The sequence below is a fragment of the Grampus griseus genome, assembly GCF_964374135.1.
Source record: "Grampus griseus genome assembly, chromosome: 15".
Taxonomy (NCBI): domain Eukaryota; kingdom Metazoa; phylum Chordata; class Mammalia; order Artiodactyla; family Delphinidae; genus Grampus; species Grampus griseus.
In genome coordinates, this window is record NC_139009.1 from 51,379,567 (window position 1) to 51,393,160 (window position 13,594).

Sequence of the window (13,594 nt, forward strand, 5' to 3'; positions counted from 1 at the left end):
TACAAAATTGCCCCACTGCTGCTTTCAGTCCCTAATGGACTGAGTCATAAGTGCTGGTTTGAATTTCTCAATGCTATTATATTACTAAAGCTAGTCAGTTTTTCTTCTCTTGGGGGAATAGCTTCTAATGGAAAAATAAAAGAACTTAAGACACTACATATGCAAAACTGTAGTGAGTGGGTCTTAAGATGATTTTTTTAAAGTATATTTTCACGGCTCATTTGTAATACAGCAGTTTTGGGGAAAAAATAACTACCCATACATTAGAAGTAAATCACCCTTATGACCACTTCAGTGCATAAGGTATAGTGGTAGGAGAAATGGCTTTGAAATTAGACACACCTGTATTTGCAATATGGGTAATTAAAAAAGTCTCTGAGGGGCTTCCCTGGTGGCGCAGTGGTTGAGAGTCCACCTGCCAATGCAGGGGACATGGGTTCGTGCCCGGGTCCGGGAGGATCCCACATGCTGCGGAGCGGCTGGGCCCGTGAGCCATGGCTGCTGAGCCTGCGCGTCCGGAGCCTGTGCCCCGCAACGGGAGAGGCCACAACAGTGTGAGGCCAGCGTACCGCAAAAAAAAAAAAAAAAAAAAAAAAAAAGTCTCTGAAGTGACCTGCCTGTTTCTGCCCTTGCCATTTACCGACCATTCTCACCCAGCTGCAGAAAGACACTAAGTGATGTCAGATCACGTCACCCTTCTCAAAACCCCCAGTGGCTCCCCATCTTAGTCAAAGAAGCCAAAATCCTTACAATGGCCTCCAAGATCCTCTCCTTCTCTGTACCCACCTCCCCCCGCCATGTCTTTCTGACCTCATTCCTGTGTCTTTTCCTCCTCTTCTCTCTCTTCCAGCCACCCTGGCCTCCTTGCTGTTCCTCAAACATCTGAGCACACTTCGCCCCCCTCCCCCGCCCCACCGCCGCGGCCGAGAACTCAGCACTGGCTCTTCTCTGCCTGTAGCCCTTCCCCCCTGATATCCACAGGGCCCACCCCTCACCCTTTCAGGGCTTTTTTGAAGGTCACCTTTTCTAACAAGGTCCTTTAAATTAGCAGCACAAGCTTTCCCTCATCTCCCTTAATTTTCTGTATCAGCTGCATTTATCACCACCATCTTTTTATTTCATTTCATTTCGGTGGTAGAAGGGGGGTAAAATCTTTACTCCTAGTCCAATATTTTCTTTTAAATTATTTTTCTAAGTAATACGGTAAAAAAAAATTCAAACAGTTCAAAAAGTACACAGGAAAACTAAGTCTTGAGAATTTTCTGGGAAGATGGTAATGGTAGCAGTCTAGTGTTTGAATCATCCTGTATCCTCCCATTTAATGACAAGAACAAAACTCAAAACCCTCAGCTAACACCTATAATAAAATCAGGCGATATAAAGAGCCACAGATTCCAAAATGAGAAAACAAGACCCTCGTGGTGTCAGGAAAAATATGAAAGGAAGTACAGAAGCCAAAGGCAATTTTGAAGGCCCTGGGAATCCCAGAACCCTAAAACTACCATCAGATGTTCTGAGAATTGACAATTGAGCAGGCTGTTCTGAGAACAGCAGCAGAAATCAAGACAGACTCTGCAGGCTCCAATATGCAGTTGAGTATGAGACTACAGAAAGGTCTGATAATGCTGAAGTGGTCTGGGGGCCCTGAAATGACCAAAGCACCCTCCTCCCAAAAAAGTCCCACCTTCCCTGGTGGTCCAGTGGTAAAGAATCCACCTTCCAATGCAGGGGAATGCAGGTTCGATACCTGGTCCAGGAACTAAGATCCCACATTGCTACGGGGCAACTGAGCCCACGCACCACGACTACTGAGCCATACGCCTCAACTAGAGAGTCTGTGTGCAACACACTCCAGAGCCTGCACACCACAACTAGAGAGAGAAAACCCACACACCACAACTAGAGAGAAGGCTGCGCGCCGCAATGAAAGATCCTGCGTGCTGCAATGAAGATCCCACGTACCAGAACGAACACCCGACACAGCCAAAAAATAAAAATAAATAAATAAAATAAATATAAAAAAAAAAAAGTCCCACATTGAGGAGAAACTTCTATGAGTAGGGATAGCAGAGGCAAAGAAAATAGGAGATCCAGAAAAAAGGTGGTGGGTGAGCAACGTAGAAAATCTCAGAAAGTTCAAGCCCATATTTTTAAAAAATCACATCATACAAACAACAGAGTTGAAAGCTGTTGGGGGAGGCCATCTGACCCAGGCCCTGAGAGTCCATGCACATTCTTGCTAGGTAGGCCAGAAGGCAATGTACTGACCACTCTTTAGCTGGGCCATTTTCTCAGGGTTTTGTCTGCAGCAAGCAACCTTGCTTGCTTCACCTTGCAGGGTGAAGTAATGTCTTCCCCACCTCCACCCCAAATTACAGTCTTGTTCCCAAATACTATGAAAGTGGGGACTCCCCCAAGCTCAGTGTTTCCCTCCTATAACATAGCCCACTGGGTGTGAAGGCATCCATGGGGGTCCCTCTGCATCTCCCCCAAGGAACTTGGAGCCAGCACAAATGAAGAGCATGCTGACACTTCAACTACTGCTTTTACCATTAGTAACAAAGTCCTTTGTCTTTGATATAGGAGTCTCATGTCTTCTGTCAACATCCATGAAACTGTGGCATGCTAACTTGTTAACTTATAAATATGGTAAAATCCTAGACCCTGCACAGTTCTTGACAGAATCTAGAAAATCTGTCCTGGGCTGCTTCTCCCTTGTAGGAGTACAGTACAACTCATTCCACTTAAAATATGAGCAAAGAAAAAGGATCACAATTGAATCTCATTCAAAGTGTTTTTCTTGTTTGTTTCGTTTTGTTTTTTAAACAGGAGAACCAGAGAAGAATAATATCTGTTTGGACAATGAAACCATATCAGAAAAACATACCCACAAAAGGAAAGAAAACTATAGCTATCATAATACTTCAGAATTAGCTAAAAGAAAATGATAAAAACTGTAAAGGGAAATGTAAATTACAATGTGAAAAACTCTGAAATAAAGTGACTGAAAAAAGTGACTGAAATAAAGTGACTGAAAAACTCTGAAATAAAGTGACTGAAAAAAGATTTTAAAAGAGGAGTAAAAAACCCAGGAAACATCAGAAAGAAAAAGTCATCTCAAAAATGAAGACTAGAGTGAATAAATACAACAAATAATGTCTTAAAATGAGGAAAATGTGAGAAATAGAAAAGAATTGGAGGGACCTCCCTGGTGGTGCAGTGGTTAAGAATCCACCTGCCAATGCAGGGGACACGGGTTAGAGTCCTGGTCCCGGAAGATCCCACATGCCGCAAAGCAACTAAGCCCGTGCACCACAACTACTGAGCCTGCGCTCTAGAGCCCACGAGCCACAACTACTGAGCCCGCACGTCACAACTACTGAAGCCCACGTGCCTAGAGCCCGTGCTCCGCAACAAGAGAAGCCACCACAATAAAAAGCTTGCACACTGCAACGAAGAGTGACCCTGGCTCGCTGCAACTAGAGAAAGCCCGCGTGCAGCAATGAAGACCCAACGCAGCCAAAAATAAATAAATTTATTAAATAAATAAGCAACAAGGATATACTGTATAGCACAGGGAAATATAGCCATTATATTGTAATAACTTTAAATGGAGTAGAATCTATAAAAATATTGAATCATTACATTGTATACCTGAAATGAATATAATATTGTAAATCGACTATAATTTTAAAAATAATAAATTAGTAGTAATATAAGTAGTAAATAAGTAGTTCAAATATTATTTCTAACAAAATAATACTTAAACCATTTCATATCTCACTTAAATAAAAGAATGTTTAAAGTTAAAAGTTTCTTGAGTAATATCCTGTCCTCTGACACTATCACTTGAATACCCTAGTTTACAAAGAGCCTTTCCATATACGATTACACCAGTTCTTCCTACAGCCACCCAAGATGGGTACTATTCCCATTTTTAAAGAAAACTGGAGATTGGTCCTGAAAGCAAGTCCCACACACTGCCCATGAAACTGAGAAGAAACAGAATGGGGAGTAAATCCTTAGGAAGCAAGTTACGTTTTGAACGTTACAATTTGTGGATTGTGTTTCACAGGTTCTCAATAAATTGGAAGAGAAATGTTTTTAATCCATGTGTACTCATTTTGAAGTAATTATAAGTAAAATTAAAAACCATATTCATCTACTTACTCATCCAAGTCTTTATTAAATACCTACTGTATGTACAATCCTGTGCAAAATATTAAGGAATAGAAAGATGAAATTTTAAGTTGTGCCAACTCACAAGGAGTTTACAATCTAATGATAGTGACAAACAGTTTAACACAAACTTAGGAAAGGAGTTTATGAGTGGACATTTGCTCTTAATTGAGAAAAATCACCTCATGTTTTAATTTAAGGCGTAAATTGCCAGTTGGAAGACACTGCTATTATATACACCTTTATTAGTTCTTCGTTTTTAAAGGTTTATTGTTTCTAGGAAAAGAGAACTCTTACTCAATCACATCTTTATGACTGGTTTGAGTTTTTAAAACAAAAATTTGCTCAAAGAGCAAAATGATGGATTCATATAATCAAATTAACGTCATGCACAGAAAGACAAGTGTGTCTGCAATAATGTGTAAAGAGTTGAGCACAACTGGGTCCCGTATTAAAGGGTCAAATTTGAATTATTCTGGAGACTTGCCTTGAAAAAGTTATTATACACAATTTCATCATATATAAAACAGGGGTGATATTTAATTCCAATTAAGGTTAAAACTCAGATGCTATAATTATTTCCACCTGTCTTAATACACAGGGTTAAAAAAACTAGTATAAAAGCTTTTCTAATAATTTATGTATCAAAAATAAATTGGAATAAAAGTAGGGATAAAAGAGAAAAAGTGATGATGGTGTGGCTAATTTAACAGTAACTCTCTCTTTGGCCTTGGAATTGCCACTTGGAGATTAATTTTTCTCCATTTTAAAATGGGCTTTGGGACTTCCCTGGCGGTCCAATGGTTAGGACTCTACCCTCCCAATGCAGGGGGCATGAGTTCAATCCCTGGTCGGGGAACTAAGATCCTGCATGCTGCACAGTGTGGCCTAAATAAATAAATAATAAAACGGACTTTGAAGCATGTGCCCTCCCTGGGTTCTGCATACCTTTCACAGCTGGCTTCTGACTGGTGCAGCAGGTCTGGTGTTGCCTTAACGGTTGCAGACCAGGCTTAGAGTTTCTTTAGCAGTCCAGTCCCATCAAACTTTTAGAAGCCTTCAGGTGTATATTTATCCACACTCAATTTGATGTTAAACTTACCCAAATAACAACTTTTCTTCCTTTTCTTTTTTATTTTTACATTTGAAAACTCTTGAGTTTTATTCGTTGGCCTCTATATTCTGACATCCTCCGTTATTTAGTTTAATGGCAGCTCCCTAAGGGCATACGAAACAATAGACTTGGATTTTTCAAAAAAAAACCCAGTAACTCTCAGTGCATAAATGAATGTAAATGTGCAAATTATCTATTTTTTCCTGTTTTATTACTTTTTAAAAATGGCTCAGATAAGAAATTTAAAATACCTAGTAAAATAAGTTTGAGGATTCATTTTGTGAGATGTACTGCAGAGAAAAAGGAGCAAGTAGTATAATTTAAAAATATTTATTGATTCATGCTTTCCAGAACTTTTTTTTCAAACCAAAGGCCAATACTCCCCTCTGCTCTCAATGCTAAGCATTTTTTTCCACCCAAAATGATAAAATTATGTATATTTTTATACCTAATCAGTTTGTGACAGCTGTGATTCTCAAACACTTTTTAAAAATAGAAGTAAGATCAAAGTTGCAAACAGACCATATGTAGTACTTTTAAAAACTGTATAGGCAAAGCCTGACTCTGAGCAAATGACCCATCAGCTGGATTCGGCCTTTTCAGGCTACACGAGGACTTTGCTCAAGAGACCTGCACGGGGCTTCCCTGGTGGCGCAGTGGTTGAGAGTCCGCCTGCCGATGCAGGGGACAAGGGTTCGGGCCCCGGTGCGGGAAGATCCCACATGCCACGGAGCGGCTGGGCCCGTGAGCCATGGCCGCTGAGCCTGCGCATCCGGAGCAAAAAGAGACCTGCACGTTATCAGACGGGTTCCCATGGATGTCCTTAACACCACAGGCGCGGCTTCTGACACCCAATGCTGCCAACAACATCAGCGGAACAGAGAGGAGACCCTGTCGACTGATTCAGTTTTATTCTTCAACACAATTCTCTTCTCCACTCTCTTCATCAGCTTTACCTGTTTCCTTGCAAGAATCTTGGCTGTTGGTATCAGTAAGATAATTTTCTTCCCCATTCTCTCTTTCTTCTATTTTCTCTTCATTAAAGCTAGAGGAAGAAATTTATCAATCTTTCAAAGGAAAAATAATTTGGTTTAAAGGTAAACAAACCCTCTGTAATGTACGCCATCCTGCAGTTAGTCTTCCTCAAGTGTATAAGCTCCGATTTATCAAGAGAAGTCTATAAAAGTACCAATTGGGAAAGTAGATATTCTTCTGAGAAGTAATTTATTTCAAAACTTGATTGACTCAAACTTCATTTGAAAGCATGTTATTATTTTCATTATTTATGTCAGAAATTTAAATTATTTTACTTTAAAAACAAGATACTTCATCACCTTGTAATATTTTGAAGTGTCAAACATGTTAAAATGTCAGTATATTTTACAGTAGTTCACATGTATTCCATTAGGTAAAAGGCCTTTTAAAATATCATAGAACAGAATTTTAGCTTTCCTGCAAGTAAGAATTTTTTCAAAGGTAAACCATTCAGACATCTTATATATGTTACCTTTCTTTATCTTCAGTGAAACTTTTCATCTCTTGATTGCTGAAGTACTCAAAAATTTTTCCACTTTGGCCTTTCTTTGAAACAAACTCATCAGATATTCCTAGTGCTTTTAAGGTGTTAGAATAATGCTTTTCTGCTGCCATTCTTGCATTTTTCTATAGGAAAGACAAACCTTTTTAGATAAGAACAAAAGACTTTAAGTTTCCGTTACAAATGTACGGGTTAAAAGCTCCTGTGAAAATTAAATTCAATAATCACAGTTGGTTGAAAAATATGCATACCCTCTGACCAGCAATTCCACTCCTAGGTATATGCCCAGAGAAACTCCTACATATCTGCCCAAGGAGACATACCAAAATGTTCAGAACAGTACTGTTTGTAACAACCCCAAACTGGAAACAACCTAAATATCTATCAGCAGTAGGATGGATAAATAAATTGTGACGTATTCATGTAACAGACTAAAATAAAGCAACGAAAATGAACTCTAGCTATATGCCACAACATGGACGGATCTCACAAGCAGCATACCGCAAAAGAGTACACGTAGTATGATTCATTTACATAAAGTCCAAAAACAGGCAAAACTAAACTATGTTGTTTAGGGATAGGTACAGCAGTGGTAAAACTGTAAAGAAAAACAAGGAAATGCTTATGTCAAAAGTTAGAAGGGTGGCTACCTCTAGGTGAGAGGGTTTTGATCTGGGAGGGGCACACAGGGTTTCTGGGGTACTGGCAGTGCTCTAATGCTTTTAACCTGGGTAGTGGCCACATGAGTTTTGATCTATAATTATTCTTTATACTGTTTCATGACTGTTCAAGGATATCTGAAAAAAATCAGTAAGAAAATAAGTTCCTGTGATAGTTGTCAGAGAGTTCTTTATGTGCCTATTTACACGCCATATCTCTAATCCACCAAAGATGATAAAATCATCTATGTTGTTACCTTAATTCTGTAGAGGAAGCAAGAGATACAGCAAGAAAAACATGAATTTAGAACTGGGTTCAACTCTCCGGAATGTTACTTCCTGGCTTTGTGGGAGTTGTGATGACACTCTCATACCTAAAGCAAGTCAGTTGTCACAGTTCCTGAGGCCACAGGATTTACAGAGACATAAGATGACTGGGGTTCTCATTAGTGCCTTGGCTTTACTCCAATTTTATCTCCTATGAGTGGACATGAACTAGTATAGGGCCAAAAATCGTCATCTGGACCTCAAACTAAAGGAAAGGCCCGAGGAATGGCCCAGCCCCAATGCACCAATGGCATCCCATCCTGGAAAGGGTGTGGAAGAGCACCCAGTCTCACCCCAAATTCAACAAATAAGTAAGATATTCCCTCCACTCTTGCTGAGGTTAAGCTGTTTGCTTAAGGTCACAGGATATAGTGAGAAGGAAAACCAAGTCTCTTAATCCTTTCCTGAGTCTTCTCCACTCCACCATGCTGCTTTCTAAGTGGAAGTGGTTATCCTGGAGTTTGAAGGTAGCCTAAAGCCTGACTTCAGCAAATCAGTGTCAGATATTTTCCTAACCCAGGGATTCCAGCATAAGGAAGGACCATGGAGTCTAGTGTCCCATTGGAGAAACCAAAATGGCAAAGACTGATTACAATGGATAAAACTATCACCAGTGCATTTCCTGACATGCTAGAAAACTGAAAAAAGAAGCACTCAAACTGCTGCTAAAATGCACCCACTGTGAATAATAATAAATTTCAGAAAAGTAAGTAAAAATGCAACCAGAGGCTATGAACACAAACAGACAAGACTTGGGGAACTGACAGGCACAGCAAAGTGAGATGAGAACTATGCCCCAAAGACTGTAAAGCAGAATAAAGAAACCCCAAACGTAACCCAATGTATTAAGAAAAATATATTCTAATTTTAAGCAAATGAAATATAAAAGATTTAAATGATACTAATCAATGTTAGTGCTTGTAAGCCTTCATCTGAATTTGGCTTAAAATCCAATTTAACATCTATTCAGTTAATAAATCCTGTGATTTTCAAGAAACAGGAAAACATGGTTTGCTCTGTCCTGGATCACAGGCTTACTCTGCTAGGGGATAACTCAACAGCAGCAAGACCACAATTAACACTTATAAACGGGTAATGCATAAAGTTGTGAGTGAATTTATTAAATAACAGCTGTTAATTAGCAGCAATAGTCACTGCAAGAAAAAAAGAAGTTCTAATTTATGTTAACAAAACCAAAACAATGGTGAGTCACCCTCAGTCACCCTGTATATAGAATTTATTACCTTTTAATATTTTATATCAAGGTGAATAGTGTATAATTGTTCCTAATTGAAACAAACATTTCCCCCTTGAATTTCACAATGCAAAAGAATTGTAAAGACCATGAAATAAAAAGTAGTTAAAATAACTGTATGGTTATTTTGTTTTTCTATCTAAGACTGCAAAAAAAACAAATTAACTTTGTTTCTTGAGGAAACCAAAATAATGAGGAATGATGAAAGTCTGTCTACAATCACTGCCCTAGTTTGAAGGGGAAAAATACTTAATTTTTATGAGCCTAAGTTTAGTTTATAGTAATTCTTTCCTTTATTTAATAATAACTGAATACTTATTTTGTGACAAGCCCTCACGGGAGGTAGAGGCTATATGGGGAAAGAGAACAGCATATGTGTGGGCCAAGGGTGGTGGAAGAAATATCAGCTATGAAACTAACCTATGTTTTCAATATTTAACATTTCTTTATGGGTTTAATTTCACACACACCACTTATTTTACCACATTTTCTCTGGTGCTTAGAAAGAGTGGGAATTCACAGCATGGTAAAACTGCTTGTTAATACTGAGGCTCATCACTAGTATTGTCAGGGTAGTGCTCTCAGCCTGGACTAATCCCAGGAAGAAACAGTTCAGTTTGGGTTCAACAAATGTTTCTTAACATCCCCTTTGTGCCATACATTGTCTTAGGTGCTAAGTGCTAGGAATACAAAGATTTGACCAACACCTTTAAAAGTAACTAGCTGAAAGAGAAGAGAGCATTGAACAGATAATTTCCACACAACATGCAGGAGCAAAGACAGAGATGCACAAAAGAGTAATAAGAGAACACAGAAGAGGACTTCCCTGGTGGCGCAGTGGTTAAGAATCTGCCTGCCAATGCAGGGGACACAGGTTCAATCCCTGGTCCAGGAAGATCCCACATGCCGCGGATCCACTAAGTCTGTGTACCACAACTACTGAGCCCACGAGCCACAACTACTGAAGCCCGTGCACCTAGAGCCCGTGCTCTGCAACGAGAAGCCACCGCAATGAGAAGCCTGCGCACCACAACAAAGAGCAGCCCCTGCTCACCACAAGTAGAGAAAGCCCGCGCACAGCAACAAAGACCCAACGCAGCCAAAAATAAATAAATAAAAAGACTAAAATACTTACTTTAAAAAAAAAAAAAGGGGGCTTCCCTGGTGGCACAGTGGTTGAGAGTCCGCCTGCCGATGCAGGGGACACAGGTTCGTGCCCTGGTCTGGGAAGATCCCACATGCCGCGGAGCGGCTGGGCCCGTGAGCCATGGCCGCTGAGCCTGCGCGTCTGGAGCCTGTGCTCCGCAACGGGAGAGGCCACAACAGTGAGAGACCCGCGTACCGCAAAAAAAAAAAAAAAAGCCTGCAGTTGGGAGCTGGAGATAACTACTTTGAGACGAAAGTCAATCACTTTATGCTGAGTAACACAGAACAGCTTAAGATAATTTTTTCCCCTAAAGTTGAAACTGAGATATGAAAAAAAACACCATCCCTTAAAATGAAAAGCATTACATAAAATTATATCCAAATCAGTCAGTAAAGGGTTCCCATAACTTTGAGAGGCTGTAATATGTAGATTTACCCATAACACACGTCCTTTGTCCTCAGTGAGTCACTGACATGGGCAGTCCTATAAGGACACTCATCTGTCCCAGACACTTGCTGGCAGGAAGCTCCAAATGTAACAGCTTGAAATTCACAACACAGCACCTGTAACCTCCAGTGATTTTGTCCATTGTTAAACCATGTCGCCCATAGGAGCCCCTCCCTCATGGACACAAAGGGGAAGATCATCTGAAATTGACAAATTTCTCTTAAGGGAAAGACTGTAAAACTGAGTATAAATCTAGTAAAATCAGAATTCATCGTCCATAGGATCAAAGTATTTTTTCTGATAAAAAGGAAGTGCTTCTCACAGACATAGAAAACAAACTTATGGTTACCAAATTGGGTGAGGAGTGATAAATTAGGAGATGGGATTAACAGATACACACTACTTTATATAAAACAGATAAACAACAAGGTCCTACTGTATAGCACAGGGAACTATATTCAATATCTTGTAATAACCTATAATGGAAAAGAATCTGAAAAAGAGTATACATATACACACACATATACATATATAACTGAATCATTTTGCTATATACCAGAAACTAATACCACATTGTAAATCAACTATACTTCAATTTTTAAAAAAAGGAAGTCCTTTCAGTAATTGTAGATAAGACTAAAAATTATAGACTCACTTAAAAAAACTGATCAACAAAATGAAAAGGCAAAAATTTTAAAATGAAAAGGCAACCTACTGAATGGGAAAAAATATTTGCAAATCATCTACCTGATAAGGGGTTACTATCCAAAATACATAAAGAACTCATACAAGTGATTAGCAAAAACCAAATAATCAAATTTAAAAATGGGCAAGAGATCTGAATAGACATTTTTCCAAAGAGGATATTCAAATGACCAACAGGCACGTAAAAAGGTGCTCAACATCACTAATCATTAGGGAAATGAAATCAAAACCACACTGAGATATCACCTCATACCTGTTACAATGGCTAGTCTCAAAAAGACAAGACATAACAAATGCTGGTCAGGATGTAGAGAAAAGGGAACCCTTGTGTGCTGTTCGTGGGAAAGTAAATTGGTGCAGCCATTATGGAAAAAAGTATAGCGGTTCCTCAAAAACTTAAAAATAGAACTACTGCACAATCCAGCAATTCCACTCCCAGGTATTTATCTAAAGAAAATGAAATCACTATGTCGATTCACTGAAGCATTATAGACAATAGTTAAGACGTGGCAACAACCCAAATGGCCACCAAAAGACGAATGGATAAAGAAAATGTGATACACACACACACACACACACACACACAATGGAATATTATTCGGCCATAAAAAAGGAAATCCTGCCATTTGTGACAATACAGATGGACCTTGAGGGCATTATGCTAAGGGAAGTAAGTCAGACAGAGAAGGACAAATACTATATGATCTGATTTATGCGTGGAATCTAAATACACACACACACAACTCATAGAAAAGGAGATCAGATTTGTGGTTACTGGAGGAATTGGATGAAGGTGTCAAAAGGTACAAACTTCCAGTTATAAGATAAATAAGTACTGAGGGTGTGACGTTCAGCATGGTGACTACAGCTAACACTGCTGTGTGGCATATTTGAAAGCTGCTAAGAGAGTAGGTCCTAAAAGTTCTCATCACAAGGAAAAATAATTTTTTTGGTAACAATACGAGGTGATAGATGTTAACTAAACGTATTGTAGTAATCATTTCCTAATATACGTATGTCATTATGCTGTATACCTTAAACTTATACCTGCTATATGTCAATTTTATCCCAAGAAAACAAACAAAAAAAAAACTGGCAGGAATAAATCTGATTCAATTAGCCATTTTGTTTCATTTTTTAATTTTTCAAAGACTTCCAAAACTCACCTTAGTATTTGGCCAAGTTGGTACTAGCCATTAAAAACAGGTTGTGAAACTATTATTTTGAAAATGATTGGATTAGCAGCATGTTCTTTATCAAGCTTACGAGCCTCATCAAGATTCAATGCTCAGATTTAAGCAAAACTACTTACTTGACTGATGTGATGAAGCTGTCACAGAAATAATACTATCTCAGTAAATTATATAACACATAAGAAAAATGGACCATAAAAATTAGGAGATAGAGATGTTAAAAAAAAAAGAAACAAAGCTGACAATAGCTCTCAAATTCCAACAAACACAACCTGAGCAACTCTTTCAAATAGCAGCGGCCTGTTTTTTAATTTTTCTTCTCTTTCTTCTAGTTCTCGTCGGTATTCTCTCATCCTTTCTTTTTCACTCTTTCTAAAATCAAATAAAAGGAATGGAATTTTTAAAAGAAATAAGAATTTGCACATATAACATTTAGCGTAGATGACAAATCAGAAATTAAGTCATGAGCACAGTTTATCACAATTTCTTTCCCAGACTGGTAAATTTTTATGGAATGCAGGATAAAAGTTCTAGGTTCTGAGAGCACACATTTTACATGCCGGGAACAGTCTGGGTACTTTGAGGTTCCTGAAATCTTCAAAGCATAATGGATTCAGTGGCTTCAAACTGGCCTGAGGAGATAAATGAATGCCCTCTTATCTCATTTATAAGTATTTATAAACCAAAAAAGTTTGGTCCAAATTTGGTATCTTCTCTTTAAGGAATTTCTTCTGAAAACAAGACCTTGCTCTTCTTTTTTCCCCTAAATGATATCTCCTATAGGTTGATGGCACGGTGAATTAAATGGGAGCAGGGCAGGGGAGAAATGGGGATTATGGGAATACCACATAGAGAGGAACAGGAACCAAAATACACAAATTCACTGTAAGTATACTTACTATTTGAACCAGATCCTATAATAAATTAAATTATGTGACTTTCTCTATGTAAAATACACTAATTCTACCAAGATCATAAGACTTCATGGATTAGAAAAAATAATTATACCATAAAATGATAATTATGCTTAA

At 38.6% G+C, this 13,594-nt stretch overlaps 1 protein-coding gene across 2 annotated transcripts in view; it reads right to left on the minus strand.

Moving 5' to 3' along the window:
• Positions 1-5,639: 5,639 nt before the first annotated feature.
• Positions 5,640-13,594, minus strand: part of FAM161A (FAM161 centrosomal protein A) — a 31,625-nt gene continuing 23,670 nt past the window's right edge. For both annotated transcript variants that reach the window (XM_082672330.1, XM_082672331.1), the window contains 3 exons: positions 12,836-12,935; positions 6,801-6,955; positions 5,640-6,338 (listed from right to left, as the gene is read on the minus strand). In XM_082672330.1, the coding sequence (XP_082528456.1) occupies positions 6,203-6,338; positions 6,801-6,955; positions 12,836-12,935 (391 nt within the window). In that variant the 3' untranslated portion in view covers positions 5,640-6,202. The remainder of the gene's footprint in view (positions 6,339-6,800; positions 6,956-12,835; positions 12,936-13,594) is intronic.